The sequence below is a fragment of the Bubalus bubalis genome, chromosome 10 (assembly GCF_019923935.1).
Source record: "Bubalus bubalis isolate 160015118507 breed Murrah chromosome 10, NDDB_SH_1, whole genome shotgun sequence".
Lineage (NCBI taxonomy): Eukaryota > Metazoa > Chordata > Mammalia > Artiodactyla > Bovidae > Bubalus > Bubalus bubalis.
In genome coordinates this window covers 8,598,829-8,612,843 of record NC_059166.1, presented here as the reverse complement: position 1 = coordinate 8,612,843, position 14,015 = coordinate 8,598,829, and the positions used below count along the sequence as shown (strand labels likewise).

The 14,015-nt window shown below is 47.1% G+C and overlaps 1 protein-coding gene across 2 annotated transcripts in view; it reads left to right on the top strand.

Moving 5' to 3' along the window:
* The window catches only part of FNDC1 (fibronectin type III domain containing 1), a 112,361-nt gene that overhangs the window by 31,001 nt on the left and 67,345 nt on the right, over positions 1-14,015 (top strand). For both annotated transcript variants that reach the window (XM_006051257.4, XM_045161905.1), the window contains one exon: positions 196-264. In XM_006051257.4, the coding sequence (XP_006051319.3) occupies positions 196-264 (69 nt within the window). The remainder of the gene's footprint in view (positions 1-195; positions 265-14,015) is intronic.

The following is a 14,015-nucleotide window of genomic DNA, read 5'->3' as shown; positions in this document are numbered from 1 at the left end:
CAGTTAACCATGTATAAAAGACCGAAAATATGTGTTGTCCATACAGTTTAGGGGTCAGGTCACTTGCATGGCCTGAGCAGATCCTTTGGAAGATTGTTGAGAAGACCATTGAAATGTACATTGAGGGATGCAGTGAAGTGTGGAAAATCAAGTAGTCCTCCTTTCTAACGATCAAGTTGCGTTTTCCTAATTTAGGAGGTGAATGGATCAAGATTGATGGTTTTCCCATTAAGGGTCCAGGACCATTTAATGAAACCGTCACAGGTACTACTTGCTCATTCGGTTCATGTCTTCACTGAAGCACCATCTCGAAAGAGGGCTGTGCTTCTGTCACACACATGTGCTCACAAACCCTCATTTAGTTCCCATCGCTAAACTAACACACACGCCGCACGTTTTGGTCGATCTGCACTGCACTGGATGGACCAGACTGCAGCCAGTATTGCTCATTCCTCACGGCTCTTTCATGCTCTGGTGTGGGGGTATGTCCTTGTCTACATCCGGGGATGCTGTTGCTCTGTTAACAGGCAAATATGGTGGTTGAGATGGCAGTCCTGGCCCGATGAGGATATTTACAGCTCTTCTGTGTGTGGATGCAGAAATGAATGGAGCCCACCAAACAGTGGCTTTATTGGCTAATGTGCTGCATCCAGGCTTTCTCTCCTTTCTGATGCACGGGATACTTTGTGATCCGTTTGATGATCTGCCTCCCATCTCTGCTCCATATTTGTATTCATCTGTGTTTTATCATTTGGATGTGGATGTTGTCTGACCGTATCGTTCTACTTGTTGAGAGAAGAGTTGACATTTCTTGTTGTGTCTCTTGAATATGTTTAATTAATGATTAAACAGTAATGCAAAATGAAAGCAGTTATTTCAGAGTGTGGTTGAGTACATATCCTAAAGGCAATGTGGCAAGGCGTGGTGTTTTTAAATACACCAATCTGGTATTATTATTGAGAGGAAGGTGAGTATGTTGAAACCAGTGACCATAATCTGCCTCCCAGATCAGATTTGATGGGTGTAGGCAGTTTTCAAAGACCATTTTATAAAAATAGGGACTGGAAGAACAAAACAGCCTGAAAAGGAACTGAATTTTGGGAAAGGTGATGTGTTCTTGTTCAAATATGCTGGACTTAATGTAATGGACCTGTCTTATGGGTGATTGGTGATGAGGGCAAGAGGTAGGCATGGGTTAGGAGCCATGCTGAAGAGTAAGAGTTGAAGTAGGAAGAGTGACGAGAGGCTGAGAATTAGGAGAGACAAGAGTAAAGCCAAGGATCAAACTTTGGAAGACATGAACAGTGAAAGAGTCCAGAAGGTAGTACATCTAGAAAATGTGCAAAATAGGAAGGGTGTTTATTTCAGAGGTTGTCTACTCCTACAGACACACATGTAAACATTCACACCTTTTACTGACAGATATATTGTGTCTTTAAGCCTTATACTTTGTCTTTTAAATAACCATTTTATTTTTAATCATCTTCCTGATGAAGTTTTTGAATGGCAGTTTTAGAATGAGTAATATTTTTTCTTAAGTAGTTCATTTCTTATGCCATCTTTAATAGAAACAGGCTTGTGTGTGTGTGTCCTTTCTGAGTAAGCGTGTGGTATAGAAACCCTGGGAACTGAGAATCACAGCCCAGTTCACTACTGGATTTATGACTGTGAGATCCTTTAACCTGTCTCTGCAGGAGCCTCTGTGGGTTCTTGATGCCAAAGAATGCTCTGCTATAATATATAACACTGTATTTGTCATACATGGTGCTAAGAAAGATCCTGGAAGAAATTTTGCAGTGTACGATGTAAAGCAGAACTTTAATAAAATGCATATCCAGAATGAATAGATTTAGCTCCAGAAAAAAAAAAGACATTTCATTGTTAATGAAAATAATAAAAATAATTTGTGAGAAATTATCAATAAGTGACCAACTTTGCATCTGTACCTTTTGAAATAAGGCCTGGTAAATATGCTATGCTATTGAGGAATGGTTAATATATGATAATCCCATTAAACAAAGGGAGTACTATTTTTGATTTGCACATCAAACATGGTAGAATGAATAGTGTCTTGCACTTATATACAATACTTTTTTCCTCAAATGCATGTACAGTCTATTTTGATTTAATAAAATACAGTCTTTAAATGCAAAAATAAAAAAACAAACACCCAAGAAACCCAACAACAACAAAGGAAGGAATTTGTCCTAGAAATGCAGATATTAGCATCTGCATCTGGTGAGAGGCCCCAAGGGTTGGCTCTCGTGTTTTGATCTGTAATACCTCACGTTCTTCCAGTGTTTATTTGAAACTAGAGGAAAATCCATTCTTTTATTCTGCTGGAAACTGTGGCTTCTGTTCAGATTTCAGAAGGCCTCTTTGCTGGCTGGAAATCTATCTTGACCTCATTGTCTTTACTTAAAAATAGGACTTTAGTTATGTAATTAATTCATTCAGTGGCTGTGGTTTTCTAGGCACAATTCTGGGTGCTAAAGATATAATAGTGAATAAGATTGACAAGGGTTTGCCTTAAGACTATATTCTAGTGGGAAAGAAAGACAGTAATTGTTGTTCGGTTGCTAAGTAGTGTCTGACTCTTTGCCACCCTATGGACTGCAGCACTCTAGGCTCCTCTGTCCTTTACTATATCCCAGAGTTTGCTCAGATTCATGTCCATTGAGTTAGTGATGTTATCTAACCATCTCATCCTCTGCTGCCCCCTTCTCCTTTTACCTTCAACTTTTCCCAACATCAGAGTCTTTTCCAATTCATTGGCTCTTTGCATCAGGTGGCCAGGGTATTGGAGCTTCAGCTTTAGCATTGGTCCTTCTGATGAATATTCAGGGTTGATTTCCTTTAGCATTGACTGATTTGATCCCCTCGCTGTCCAGGGCACTCTCAAAAGTCTGCTCCAACACCACAACTCAAAAGTGTCAGTTCTTCAGTGTTCAAGCCTTCTTTATGGTCCAACTCTCACATCTGTACAAGACTACTGGAAAAACCATAGCTTTGAATATATGACTCTTTGTCAGCAAAGTGATGTCAATGGCTTAGCTTTTTAACATGCTGTCTAGGTTTGTCATAGCTTTCCTTCCAAGGAGCAAGTGTCTTTTAATTAATGAATGGCTGCATTCATTGTCCACAGTGATTTTGGAGCCCAAGAAAAGAAAATCTGTCACTGCTTCCATTTTTTCCCGCATCTATTTTTGATGAAGTGATGGGACCGGATGCCATGATCTTAGTTTTTTGAATGTAGAGTTTCAAGCCAGCTTTTTTACTCTCTTCTTTCACCCTCATCAAGAGATTCTTTTGTTCCTTTTCATTTTCTGCCATTAGAGTGGGAAAGAAAGACAATAAGCAATGTAAGCAGAGAGTCAGGCATATAATCCGTATGAGTTTGGTAGGGATGCCATAACAAAATATCAGAGACTGGTTATCTTAAACAGTAGATATTTATTTCCTCACAGTTCTAGCAGCTCGAAGTCCGAGATGAAGATGTCAGCAGGATTGATTTCTCCCCAGGTCTTTTTCTTTGGCTTATCTTTCCTCTGTGGCCATAAATCCTTGGCTTGTCTGTGTCCAGATTTCTGCTTCTTCTAAGGACACCAGTCAGATGGGATTAGGGCCACCTTTGTAGCTTCATTTTAACTTGTCACCTTGTAAGGCCCACGCTCCAAACAGTCCCATTCTGAGGTAATTTGGTTTAGATCTTAAACATAAAACTTTGAAAGGGGAGGGAGACAAAGTTTAGGCTGTAACGTGATCATAAATTCCTTGAAACATGAGCAGCACTGTGATACAGAACAAGATGGAGGCACCAGGCCGACAGCCTCTGGGACTGTCTGGGACACCACATGAGGGGGACGAAGAATGTGCGGTGAGTCCTGGAGGCAGGCAGGAGCCGAGTGATTTTCAGATGGTCACTCATACAAATGTGGATGCTCTTATAGGGCTAAGCAAAAATGCAACTCTAGGGCAGAAGTTTTGGCTTCCTCTTTGGTCACTCATCTCTTTTTGTTAGAAAGTGGTCTTGGTATTTAAATGTAAACTCTCTCCTGTTGAGATGTAAACCCATATATCCCTTTGTTTGTCCTTGGGGGAGAGATGTCACAAGTCCCTTCACGTATTGGAATCCTATTATTCAGCTTTCCTGCAGACTTTTCTGAAGTTGTTTTTGCTTTTCTTCTGTGACTGGATCTGGGTAATCTGCTCTGTGCAGAGCTGGGCATTGGGCATCAGGATGAGAACCACGGTCCATCTCTGCTTCCAACCAGACCACGGGCTCGGAGGGCAGTTCATGGGCTTTCACCAAGCTGTTCATCTGGGAAATTTTAGCTCTCAATAGGCTCATAAGTATTTTTAGTAATGTTGTGGTTTTCTAAAAATCGAATCCTTTGTGCTTTCCTCAATCGATGGAGCCCACACTAGACCCAGAACTGAAATAAAAGTTTGATTTATACTTCATATTTTCTTTCCATTCTATTTTAGTTCATGAAACTTACTAATTTTTTTTTTTTTGACAGTTAAATTACAGCTCAGACTCAAGTTTAGAGTAGAGTTCACAATTCTCTTAGGCCATTAAAAATTATTTCTGGCTGTACTGGGTCTTCTGTTGTGCGGGCTATTCTCTAGTTGTTGTGCTCAGGCTTCTCATTGTGGTGGCTTGTCTTGCTGTGGAGCGTGGGCTCTAGGCCGCTCAAACTTCAGTAATTGTGACATGTGGGCTCAGGCATCGAGGCTCCTGGGCTCTAGAGCCCAGGCTCCATAGTTGGGGCACATGGGCTTAGCTGCTCCTTGGCACGTGGGATCTTGGGTTAGAACCTGTGTCTGTGTCAGACTTTATTTTTTTGGGCTCCAAAATCACTGCAGATGGTGACTGCAGCCATGAAATTAAAAGACGCTTACTCCTTGGAAGAAAAGTTATGACCAACCTAGATAGCATATTGAAAAGCAGAGACATTACTTTGCCAACAAAGGTCTGGCTAGTCAAGGCTATGGTTTTTACAGTAGTCATGTATGGATGTTGAGAGCTGGACTGTGAAGAAAGCTGAGCGCCGAAGAATTGATGCTTTTGAACTGTGGTGTTGGAGAAGACTCTTGAGAGTCTCTTGGACTGCAAGGAAATCCAACCAGTCCATTGTAAAGGAGATCAGCCCTGGGTGTTCTTTGGAAGGACTGACGCTAAAGCTGAAACTCCAGTACTTTAGCCACCTCATGCGAAGAGTTGACTCATTGGAAAAGACTCTGATGCTGGGAGGGATTGAGGGCAGGAGGAAGAGAGAACGACAGAGGATGAGATGGCTGGATGGCATCACCGACTGACTCGATGGACATGAGTTTGAGTGAACTCCGGGAGATGGTGATGGACAGGGAGGCCTGGCGTGCTGTGATTCATGGGGTCACAAAGAGTCGGACACGACTGAGCGACTGAACTGAACTGAACTGCTGCATCGGCAGACGATTCTTTACCACTGAGCCACCAGGGATGCTCCCTCTTAGGCCATTTTCACCAGTGTGATTCCTGTGGTCCAGCCATTCCCTTCCTTATCACGGTCACCCTGACCTCCAGGCTGCTCCCCAAATCCAAACAGCTGGAAGGCACGTGGTTCATTATGTGCATCTCCACACTTGCAGTCTCCCAGACTGCACAACTTCGGTGCTGACAATCCATTAGACAGTCTCCACTCCTGTTCCCTAGGATGAAGCTGCTCCCCTCCAAAACCTAGAATCATGAAATTCCCCATCATCAGGCTTCTTTAGCGCCGTCATGTCATTAGATGGTCCAGGCTTCAGGTCTGTAGACACTTCCTGTTGCCAGACTCCAGAAACTGTCTCCTGGCCCACTTCTGGCTTATTTTATCTTGGTGCCAGCATTTCACCACACTCATGTCAGCACAGCCATGCCAGCTGCCCCCTATCCCTGGCTGTCTGGTTTTCCCTCCTGTGTGCTAATTGCTGAGCCTGAGGGAGAAATAAGAACTAAGCTCATGCACCTTGTGACAGCTTCCTGTTGCTGGTTTTCTAAGTTCATCTGGACCCTGGGTTCTGCTTGGAGATTATTCTGTTTGTCCTTTCTCAGTTTCCTTTCTTTTTCTCCCAAACTTGGCCAGTTTCTTCAAGTTCCTTCCTCCACCTGCCTTCCCCTCCTGACCTGCCCTCCCACCTGACCTTGCTTCCTGTCTCCCTGGGAAATAAAGGTCATTGGGGTGACATCTCTTATCTCCCCTCCCTTGACTTCTAAGCCTTCATGGCTTCCTTCCCTTCTCCTGGCTCTGAGGAAAGGTTGCTATTACTGCTTCTCTCTCAGGCTGACTTCATATACAGAGAGCTTCTTTGCAAGCATGGTTAGGACCCAAGGGCTGTTCTGGATTCATCTTTGGAGCTCTCCCCTCCCCTGTAGGACCTGGCTCAAAAGCTAATTTGGGCAGGTGTCAAATTATTTGACACTGAAGCTATGAGACCTGAAAACTGAAGCTTGGCATCTTTCACTTCTTCCTTGGCACTCCTTTCATAGGACATATCTGTGGATGTACCAGGAAAGATGTCTAAGCATGTGTTTTGATCTTTTCTATCAGTAGTTCATCAAAATGAGCACCCATCTTCAGGTGCATTTTCTTGCTAGTTTGTTTATGTAGATGTGAAGTGATGTAAAGTCGCTCAGTCGTGCCCGATTCTTTGCAACCTCATGGGCTGCAGCCCACCAGGCTCCTCTGTCCATGGGATTTTCCAGGCAAGAGTACTGGAGTGGGGTGCTATTTCCTTCTCCAGAGGATTTTCCTGACCTAGGAATTGAACCTGGGTCTCCTGCCTTGTAGGCAGATGCTTTACCATCTGAGCCACCAGGGAAGTCCCTATGTAGATGTGACTGATGTGGTATTTGAAAACTCGAATCCCACTGTTTTGAGATTGCCTCTTTCCCTAATCTCTTGGTTTAACAGCATAATGAATCCATCCAACCATAACCATCTGCACCGATGACTCTAACACCCCAGAGTCAGGCTCATTCAATAGTGAGACCCTTCAGACATCTCAGCCACACAATGATGGGGCTCCCCAAATAGGCTCCAAGCTCCTTTCTAAGAACCCTCTCAGGTTCTAAACTTCCTTCTAAGGTTCTAGGGTTCCTTTCAGCTCTGACATTTCATGAATTAACAACACTAAGGCACTCTGAATGAGTGATCCTAAGCTTGGCAAGCCGTTGGAAACCATTGCTGAGAAATGACTGCCTTGGTCTCCACCCTATTTAGAATGTTTTAGGCCAGCAAATCCCGAAGTCATCTTGGCCAAGGAAGAAACACTGAATTATAGATTCTGGGTGTTGAGGTTGTGAGTGAATACACAGAGGTGCACAGGATAAAGAATTGTCTCCAGTGATACACTGGAAGTGCTGCCTTCCTTCTCTGGGTGCAAATGGCAGGCTTTCTGCCAAATGAGCCAAGGAGACGCCATGTTAACTCACTTAAACTGACCCATGTCTGTATGACTGGGTAAGAGGAGCCACTGAAGTGCAGCGATAAGCAAACCACATCCTCCATTGCTTCTGCCCTGGGGGCACTACCATGTAACCTGGAGCCAGATCCTGGCTGCCGTGGGCCGGACTTGAGCTTTAAGTATTCCCTGCTCCAAAGTTTCAAAATTAATTATAAATCAAAGACCATCCTCTTTTCATATACTAGTTTCAATTTAAAAAGTCTCTGGCCCACAGGGAATTAATAATGTCTATGACATTATTTTTCTCAATCGCTCTCTCACGCAATTATTAGATTTTTTAAAGTATGCAGTTTGGAGGGCAGACCTGGTTTCTGGCTCCTGACCTGGGGGGGTGAACTCCTCGAGGGCAGGACAACAATGATATACTCATTTTTATATCTCCAGAGCCTGGGTTGAGCACAAAGTAGGCGCTCAAGGATTGTTTACTGGGTGAAATGCATTTAGAGGCTGCTTCTGCTCCACACCCATGCCCAGGAAGTTGAACTGTATGTCAGTAGCTCGGGCACCTCCATCTCATTCAGCCACTGACTGTAGGGGTGGCCCCGGCAGGCCGCTTGGTCCCCCTAGAATGGTGCTGTTCTAGTCAGCGGTCCTGGTTCTTGCCCACTGTTTCTTTGGAGGGGCCTGGGTGAAGGATGGTGTTAAATGCATTTGGAGACTGGAGTTCCTCAGGGCTGGTTGCTCTGTGGAGTCAGGTCCACCTGCTGTGAGCTCACCTCCCTCCATGTTCAGATCTTTATCCTTCCATGGCTCAGATCTCTTTATCTGGGTGCTGGTTTCCAAGCTGCCTCTCACATTATAATGTGGTTCAGTTCAGTTCAGTCGCTCAGTCGTGTCCGACTCTTTGCGACCCCATGGACTGCAGCACGCCAGGCTTCCCTGTCCATCACCAACTCCTAGAGTCCACCCAAACTCATGTCCATTGAGTTGGTGATGCCATCCAACCATCTCATCTTCTGTCATCCCCTTCTCCTCCCACCTTCAATCTTTCCCAGCATCAGGGCCTTTACAAGTGACTCAGCTCTGCATCAGGTGGTCAAAGGATTGGAGTTTCAGCTTCAGCATCAGTCCTTCCAATGAATATTCAGGACTGATTTCCTTTAAGATGGACTGGTTGGATCTCCTTGCAGTCTAAGGGACTCTCATGAATCTTCTCCAACACCACAGTTCAAAAGCATCAGTTCTTCATGTGGTTAGAATGTGGTTAGACTCCATCAACCTCAGAGTCCATTCTTTCATCCTAAAAAGTAGGCGAGAGGCTTGTGTGCAGATGTTCTTGGGCGGGACTCCTGAATTCCATCCCAGACAAGGGTGCTGTGGGAAGGACTTAGCACGGGCCAGCTGCCTGGAGGAGGCAGGAGTGGCGGGTAGCCTTGTCGGACACCAGGGCTGAAACATACATTTTGCGGTGTTTCATCTCCCTGTCTACACTGATGAATGAGAATATCTGTGCATAGCTTTTCCTTTTAGTGAATCCTTAAGATGCAGATGACGGGGAGCGAGGCCCTTCCCTCCAACGGATGGGCGCTTGTTTCAGAGGCTGAGGAGTGGCCACTTTGACGGAGTGGGCAGGGGCTGTGGGCGGCTGGGAAGATGAACGGTCCCTACAGTCCTCGTGTGTGGGCCTTGAGTGCAGCGTCAGCCGACCTTGCCCTTGCCTCCTGGAGGAACCTGCAGTGGTTCACAAACCCAGTGTCCTGGTGGAGCCAGCGTCTTGGAGGCTGGGTGCCATTTTCTGAGTATCTGTCACTGGCCTTTCTTTTGGTGTCTGAGGGCAGAGGAGGGCAGGGAGGAGCAGTAGGTGATGCCCTTGAAGAGGGGTGCAGCTTCTTATAAAGGATCTCTGGGCGTGTAGACATCTTTCCCAAACCACTTTCTTTGCTCAGTTGTCAACCTATTCAGGTATTGTAACTGGACCTTTCTTTGCAGGTGACATGTTGGATAGCACTAAAAACTGAGCTAACCAATAGCTGTTTAGCAGAAAAAGGGCTTTCATTTCTAGAAGACAACTGCGTCGCCAACTCTTTGGCTCCCAAATGAAACAAATGCAGAAGAGCTTTAGACAAAACAAACCAAGTTGCAAAAACCTGGGAAAAATTTCCCTTAGGACATCTAACACCCCTTTCTCTTAGCTTACCTCGACCAGGAGGCTGTCTCTGTGTCCACAGTGAGATGAGGAAACGCCAGAGGTCCGCATTTCAGCTGTTGAGGAGCTCAGAAAAGGAGGCTTGCTTCCTTTGCTTTCTGGGTTCCTCTGGGGCCCTCAGGAAGTGCAGCTGAAAACTGAAGTACCAGCAGATGGGTCCAGATCAGATGCTCCAATGATGCCTTTTTTCATCATGTAAAGTTTCACAGAGGAACCTTTACAGCTGGTCCCCTGCAAGATTCCCCCTCTTGCCTTCCATGCTAAGTCAGTGAGGGCTGGGCCAGGGATGGGGAACAAGGAGCTGGGGCCAGGCTAGGGCTCACCCCTGGTGCAGGTGGCTGAGGACCTTGGCAACTGATATTGCTGTTCCAGGCTTATCGCTGAGCCACTGCCCTGAGTAGGATGCAGGGACCTTAGCTAGCTCTGCCTGTGTGGCAATGGAGAGACTGCTGACCTAACGAACACAGAGAGTCCCCTCAAAGGTTTTATGATCTGTGAGATTCAGGGGCATGTCCATGCAGACGGTTGTAGGGCCGCTGAGTTCCTGTGTAGAGTTTGCCCGTGTTGTTAATGTCCTGCTGGCCACCGTCTGGGGGTGACTCGGCCTCTGCCGCCTTGGTCCTGTGCAGTGACATTGGTGATCTTCACTGATGTTCATATCACCGCTGGGATTATAGGGCCTTTGGGCTTCCCTGGTGGCTCAGACGGTAAAGAATCCACCTGCAACACAGGAGACCCAGGTTCGATCCCTGGGTCGGGAAGATCCCCTGGAGGAGGGCATGGCAAACCACTCCAGTATCCTTGGCTAGAGAATCCCCATGGACAAAGGAGCCTGGCAGACTACAGTCCATGGGGTCACAAAGAATCAGACAGGACTGAGCGACTTTCACTCACTGGGATCAAGGTCAGTAACTGTTGACGTTTTTAGATGACATCCTGGAGTTGCTGATATCCCAGTCATTCTTTGAAGCTTCTCAAACTGGGTCCTCAGAACTTGCGAGAACATCGCACTGCCAGGAAAGCATGATGGGAACTATTTTCTTGGCGGAGACACCAGGCAGGTCCAACGGGAAGTGTTTTCTTGGTGGCTGGTCATTTAAAATGTTATTTTTGACTCTGAAGACAAACCAAAATATTATAGGGTAGTCTATACAATTCAAATGCAATTTTGAGATAAAACCGAGATTGTGGATCAGTTACCAATGCTCCAGGCTTGTGGGGGCCAAGTTTGTTTTCTTCGATGTTACATGAACCTCGGTGAAGAGCGTGAGGGGCTCTGTTCAGTGGTAAAGTGATCCAGCACTTCTGTGAAACAGCCAAGTCAAACAAGATGGTTGGAGTGGAGTGGTCCCAGGGCGGCTGGAGCATCTGCTTTGTTTCTGAGATGGTCCTGCTGGAGTTTTGAGGACCACGTTTGTGGCTCAGATGCTGGCAGCCTTGTGCCAGCCTGTGGGGTTGGCCTCTGACTACACTGTCCCTGGGTTCCCTGTGGCTTCTTCATCTGGTGACAGCCAGGATGTCCCCGCGTGACCCTAGGAAGCAGGGAAGAGGAATCCGTGAAGAACTGGGCAGGGGGCGGCAGAAATCTTAAACTGGTGGCTCTGAGGTTTGTTTGCTTTGAAAGTTAGCTTTACACGCTTCATAAAGGGCTTCCACAGTCCTAACATTACTATCATTAGTAATTGGCACTGATTTACTTGGGGGCGATCAAGGTTCTTTGTTTTCCTTTCAAGAACTTCTCTTTTCTCCCAATCCCTGAAAAAGCAGCAAGAATGGACCGACTCCGGTTGATGGCTTGGGGGCGCTGTGCTAGTGTCTCTGAAGGATGCTGAGATACGTGCCTGTCAGTCTAATTCTCCCCTTGGTGTCCACTCTGTTTCCCCAGCAGGCAGCCAGGCCCTGGGAGACTGAAACATGGGTAAATGTAAGGGGAACGGTGTGATGAATGGCTTCTGATGGGACAAATGGACCCACGTTCCCTGGACGGCAGACAGGCCCTTGGAAACTTAGCCAGCATCTTCTGAATGCAGAGATGCTCATGATATGGCAGTCCTAGATAGACAGTGATGCCCGGCTCTGCAGAGCAGTCCTTCCCCAGAGGGGTACCCAGGGGGACGCTCTTCCAGATGGGCACTGTGTGTACGCCACAGTGTGGCTGCGGGTGACACCAACTCTGCAACCACTGTGAGCTTCTAAATAGGGGTGGAGAGAACCAGGGATGCAGCCCCCAAAGCCCTGGGTTCCAATGCCAGCTGAGTGCCTGATGCTGTCTGGCTTGGAGATTCTCCCTTACTCTCTTGGAGCCTCACTTCCCTTGTCTGTAAATGGGGTGTTTATTGGGTTATCATGAGGATGCTTGTCCACTGCCTTACCTGGCAGGGATCCAGTCGATGATGAAGGTTGGTGATGCTCTGACAGACACTGTTTTGAAGTGAAGGCATGAGATTTCCTTTCCCCTTCTTGGGCTTCCCTGGTGGCTCAGATGGTAAAGAATCTGCCTGCATTGAGAGAGACACAAATTCGATCCTTGGGTCGGGAAGATCCCCTGGAGAAGGGAATGGCAACTCAGTCCAGCATTCTTGCCTGGAGAATCTGGTGGGCAGAGGAGGCTGGTGGGCTACAGTCCATGGGGTCGAAAAGAGTCGGACATGACTGAGTGTCTAACACTCTCTTGTTAAATAGCTGGGCTTGTCCAAATAAACTGCAGTTCAGTGCATCGTTAAATGTACAGAGGGCTTTGACTGGAGAGGAGACTGGGGCATTAAAGGGAGACTTTAGAGTAAGTGTTGCACATCTGGTTGTTGGGGAGAAGAGCTCTGGGAGCCTTTGCAGGGGGACTGTTGCAGCGGGACTGAGTGTGGGAATTCACCCGGGAAGAAGGAGCCCATGGCAGACCAAGGCTGTCAAGTGTTGCCAACCTGCCCATACTCTGGCCTCGGCCAGCATCGGAGGGGTGGGCACCCAGACTCAGCGTGGGGGCAGCAGGCATGTGTCTGGTTCCTCTGGTTGAGACAGCTGGTGTCATTCCCCTCCCCGCCCCGCAGTGCACCTTCCCTCCCCCCCACGCCCCCTCACCTCTTCCTAATCAGGCTCTTTCATCGAAAGTGCACAGAAGCTCCCGAATGTCACCTGTCCTGGATACAGGTGGGAGGGGATGTGTTTCCACAAGTCCCCTCCTACCCACCGCCAAGGTGTTCTGATACACAGTGCAGTGTGAGGACTGTGGTCCAGCCTCATGGGCTGGATTCCCGGCCTCAGACCAGCGTCCCTGGTGGCCTTGAGGTCTGATGCCTGGGAAGGGTGGGGAGGCCGCCTGGGGCCGAGGCTGGGCGAGGGGAAGGGCGGCTCTCACTGCCCTGTCTTCGTGAAGCTTGGAGGCCAGTGCAGTGGGTGTCAGGTGGGTCAGTGGGACAAACCACTTGCTCTCTGAAGCTCTAGACTGAGGGATCCCTCACGTTCTCCTGGAAACAAGAATGTCCTGCTAGTTGAGACCGGGCCAGGGAAAGTGGTCACCAGACAGCCGGGGCCATGGACTTTCATTCCAATGAAGAGGAGGGGCCGGCTCAGAGTGGTGTGACTGTGAGATGCTGACAAGGACAAGGAATGGTGCTTTCCGCTTATGGTGCAAACAAAGCCAGCTGGGTGTCGACAGCCTCGTATATGAGAAGGCTTTCAGTGTAGAGTCTTTGGCAAGAAGTCCACTTCTTTTGCACCTGTCTGGTTCTTTGAAAGTGAAAGTCGCTCAGTTGTGTCCGACTCTTTGCGACCCCGTGGACTATACAGTCCATGGAATTCTCTAGGCCAGAATACTGGAGTGGGTAGCCTTTCCCTTCTCCAGGGGATCTTCCCAACCCAGGGATTGAACCCAAGTCTCCCTCATTGCAGGTGGATTCTTTATCAGGTTCTTCGAAACACATTTTTTTTTTTTTTTTTGGTGCGCACAGAAAACTCTGATGCAACCACAGCTCACCTTCTGAAAGGAGCCGCCTGCCCACCATGAATCTGATAAAAGAGGGTTTTTATCACAACCGATCACAAACACAATGAGCACTTAGTGTGTCCTTGATAGATGTCAGGACAGTGTGAATTACAAAACCCAGTAACAGAGACACTGCTTGACCAAGGAGGAAGCTGAAGTTCGAAAGGCAGTGAGACGTAGACTCAGATTCAGACTCTGGCTTTCGAGCCCATGGAAGCCCAATTCAGAAGCTACGTGTTTAATAGAGCTGAATTGTAAATGGGCAAAGAAAGCATCATGTTGAATTTTGGATTTTTTGTGTGTGTGAAAAGAACAGATTTTTTTGACTCCCTATGATTTCAGAATACTTGCCAATTTGCATAGCTGGCAGTACTCATCAGGGGAGGTGTTCTAATTCTG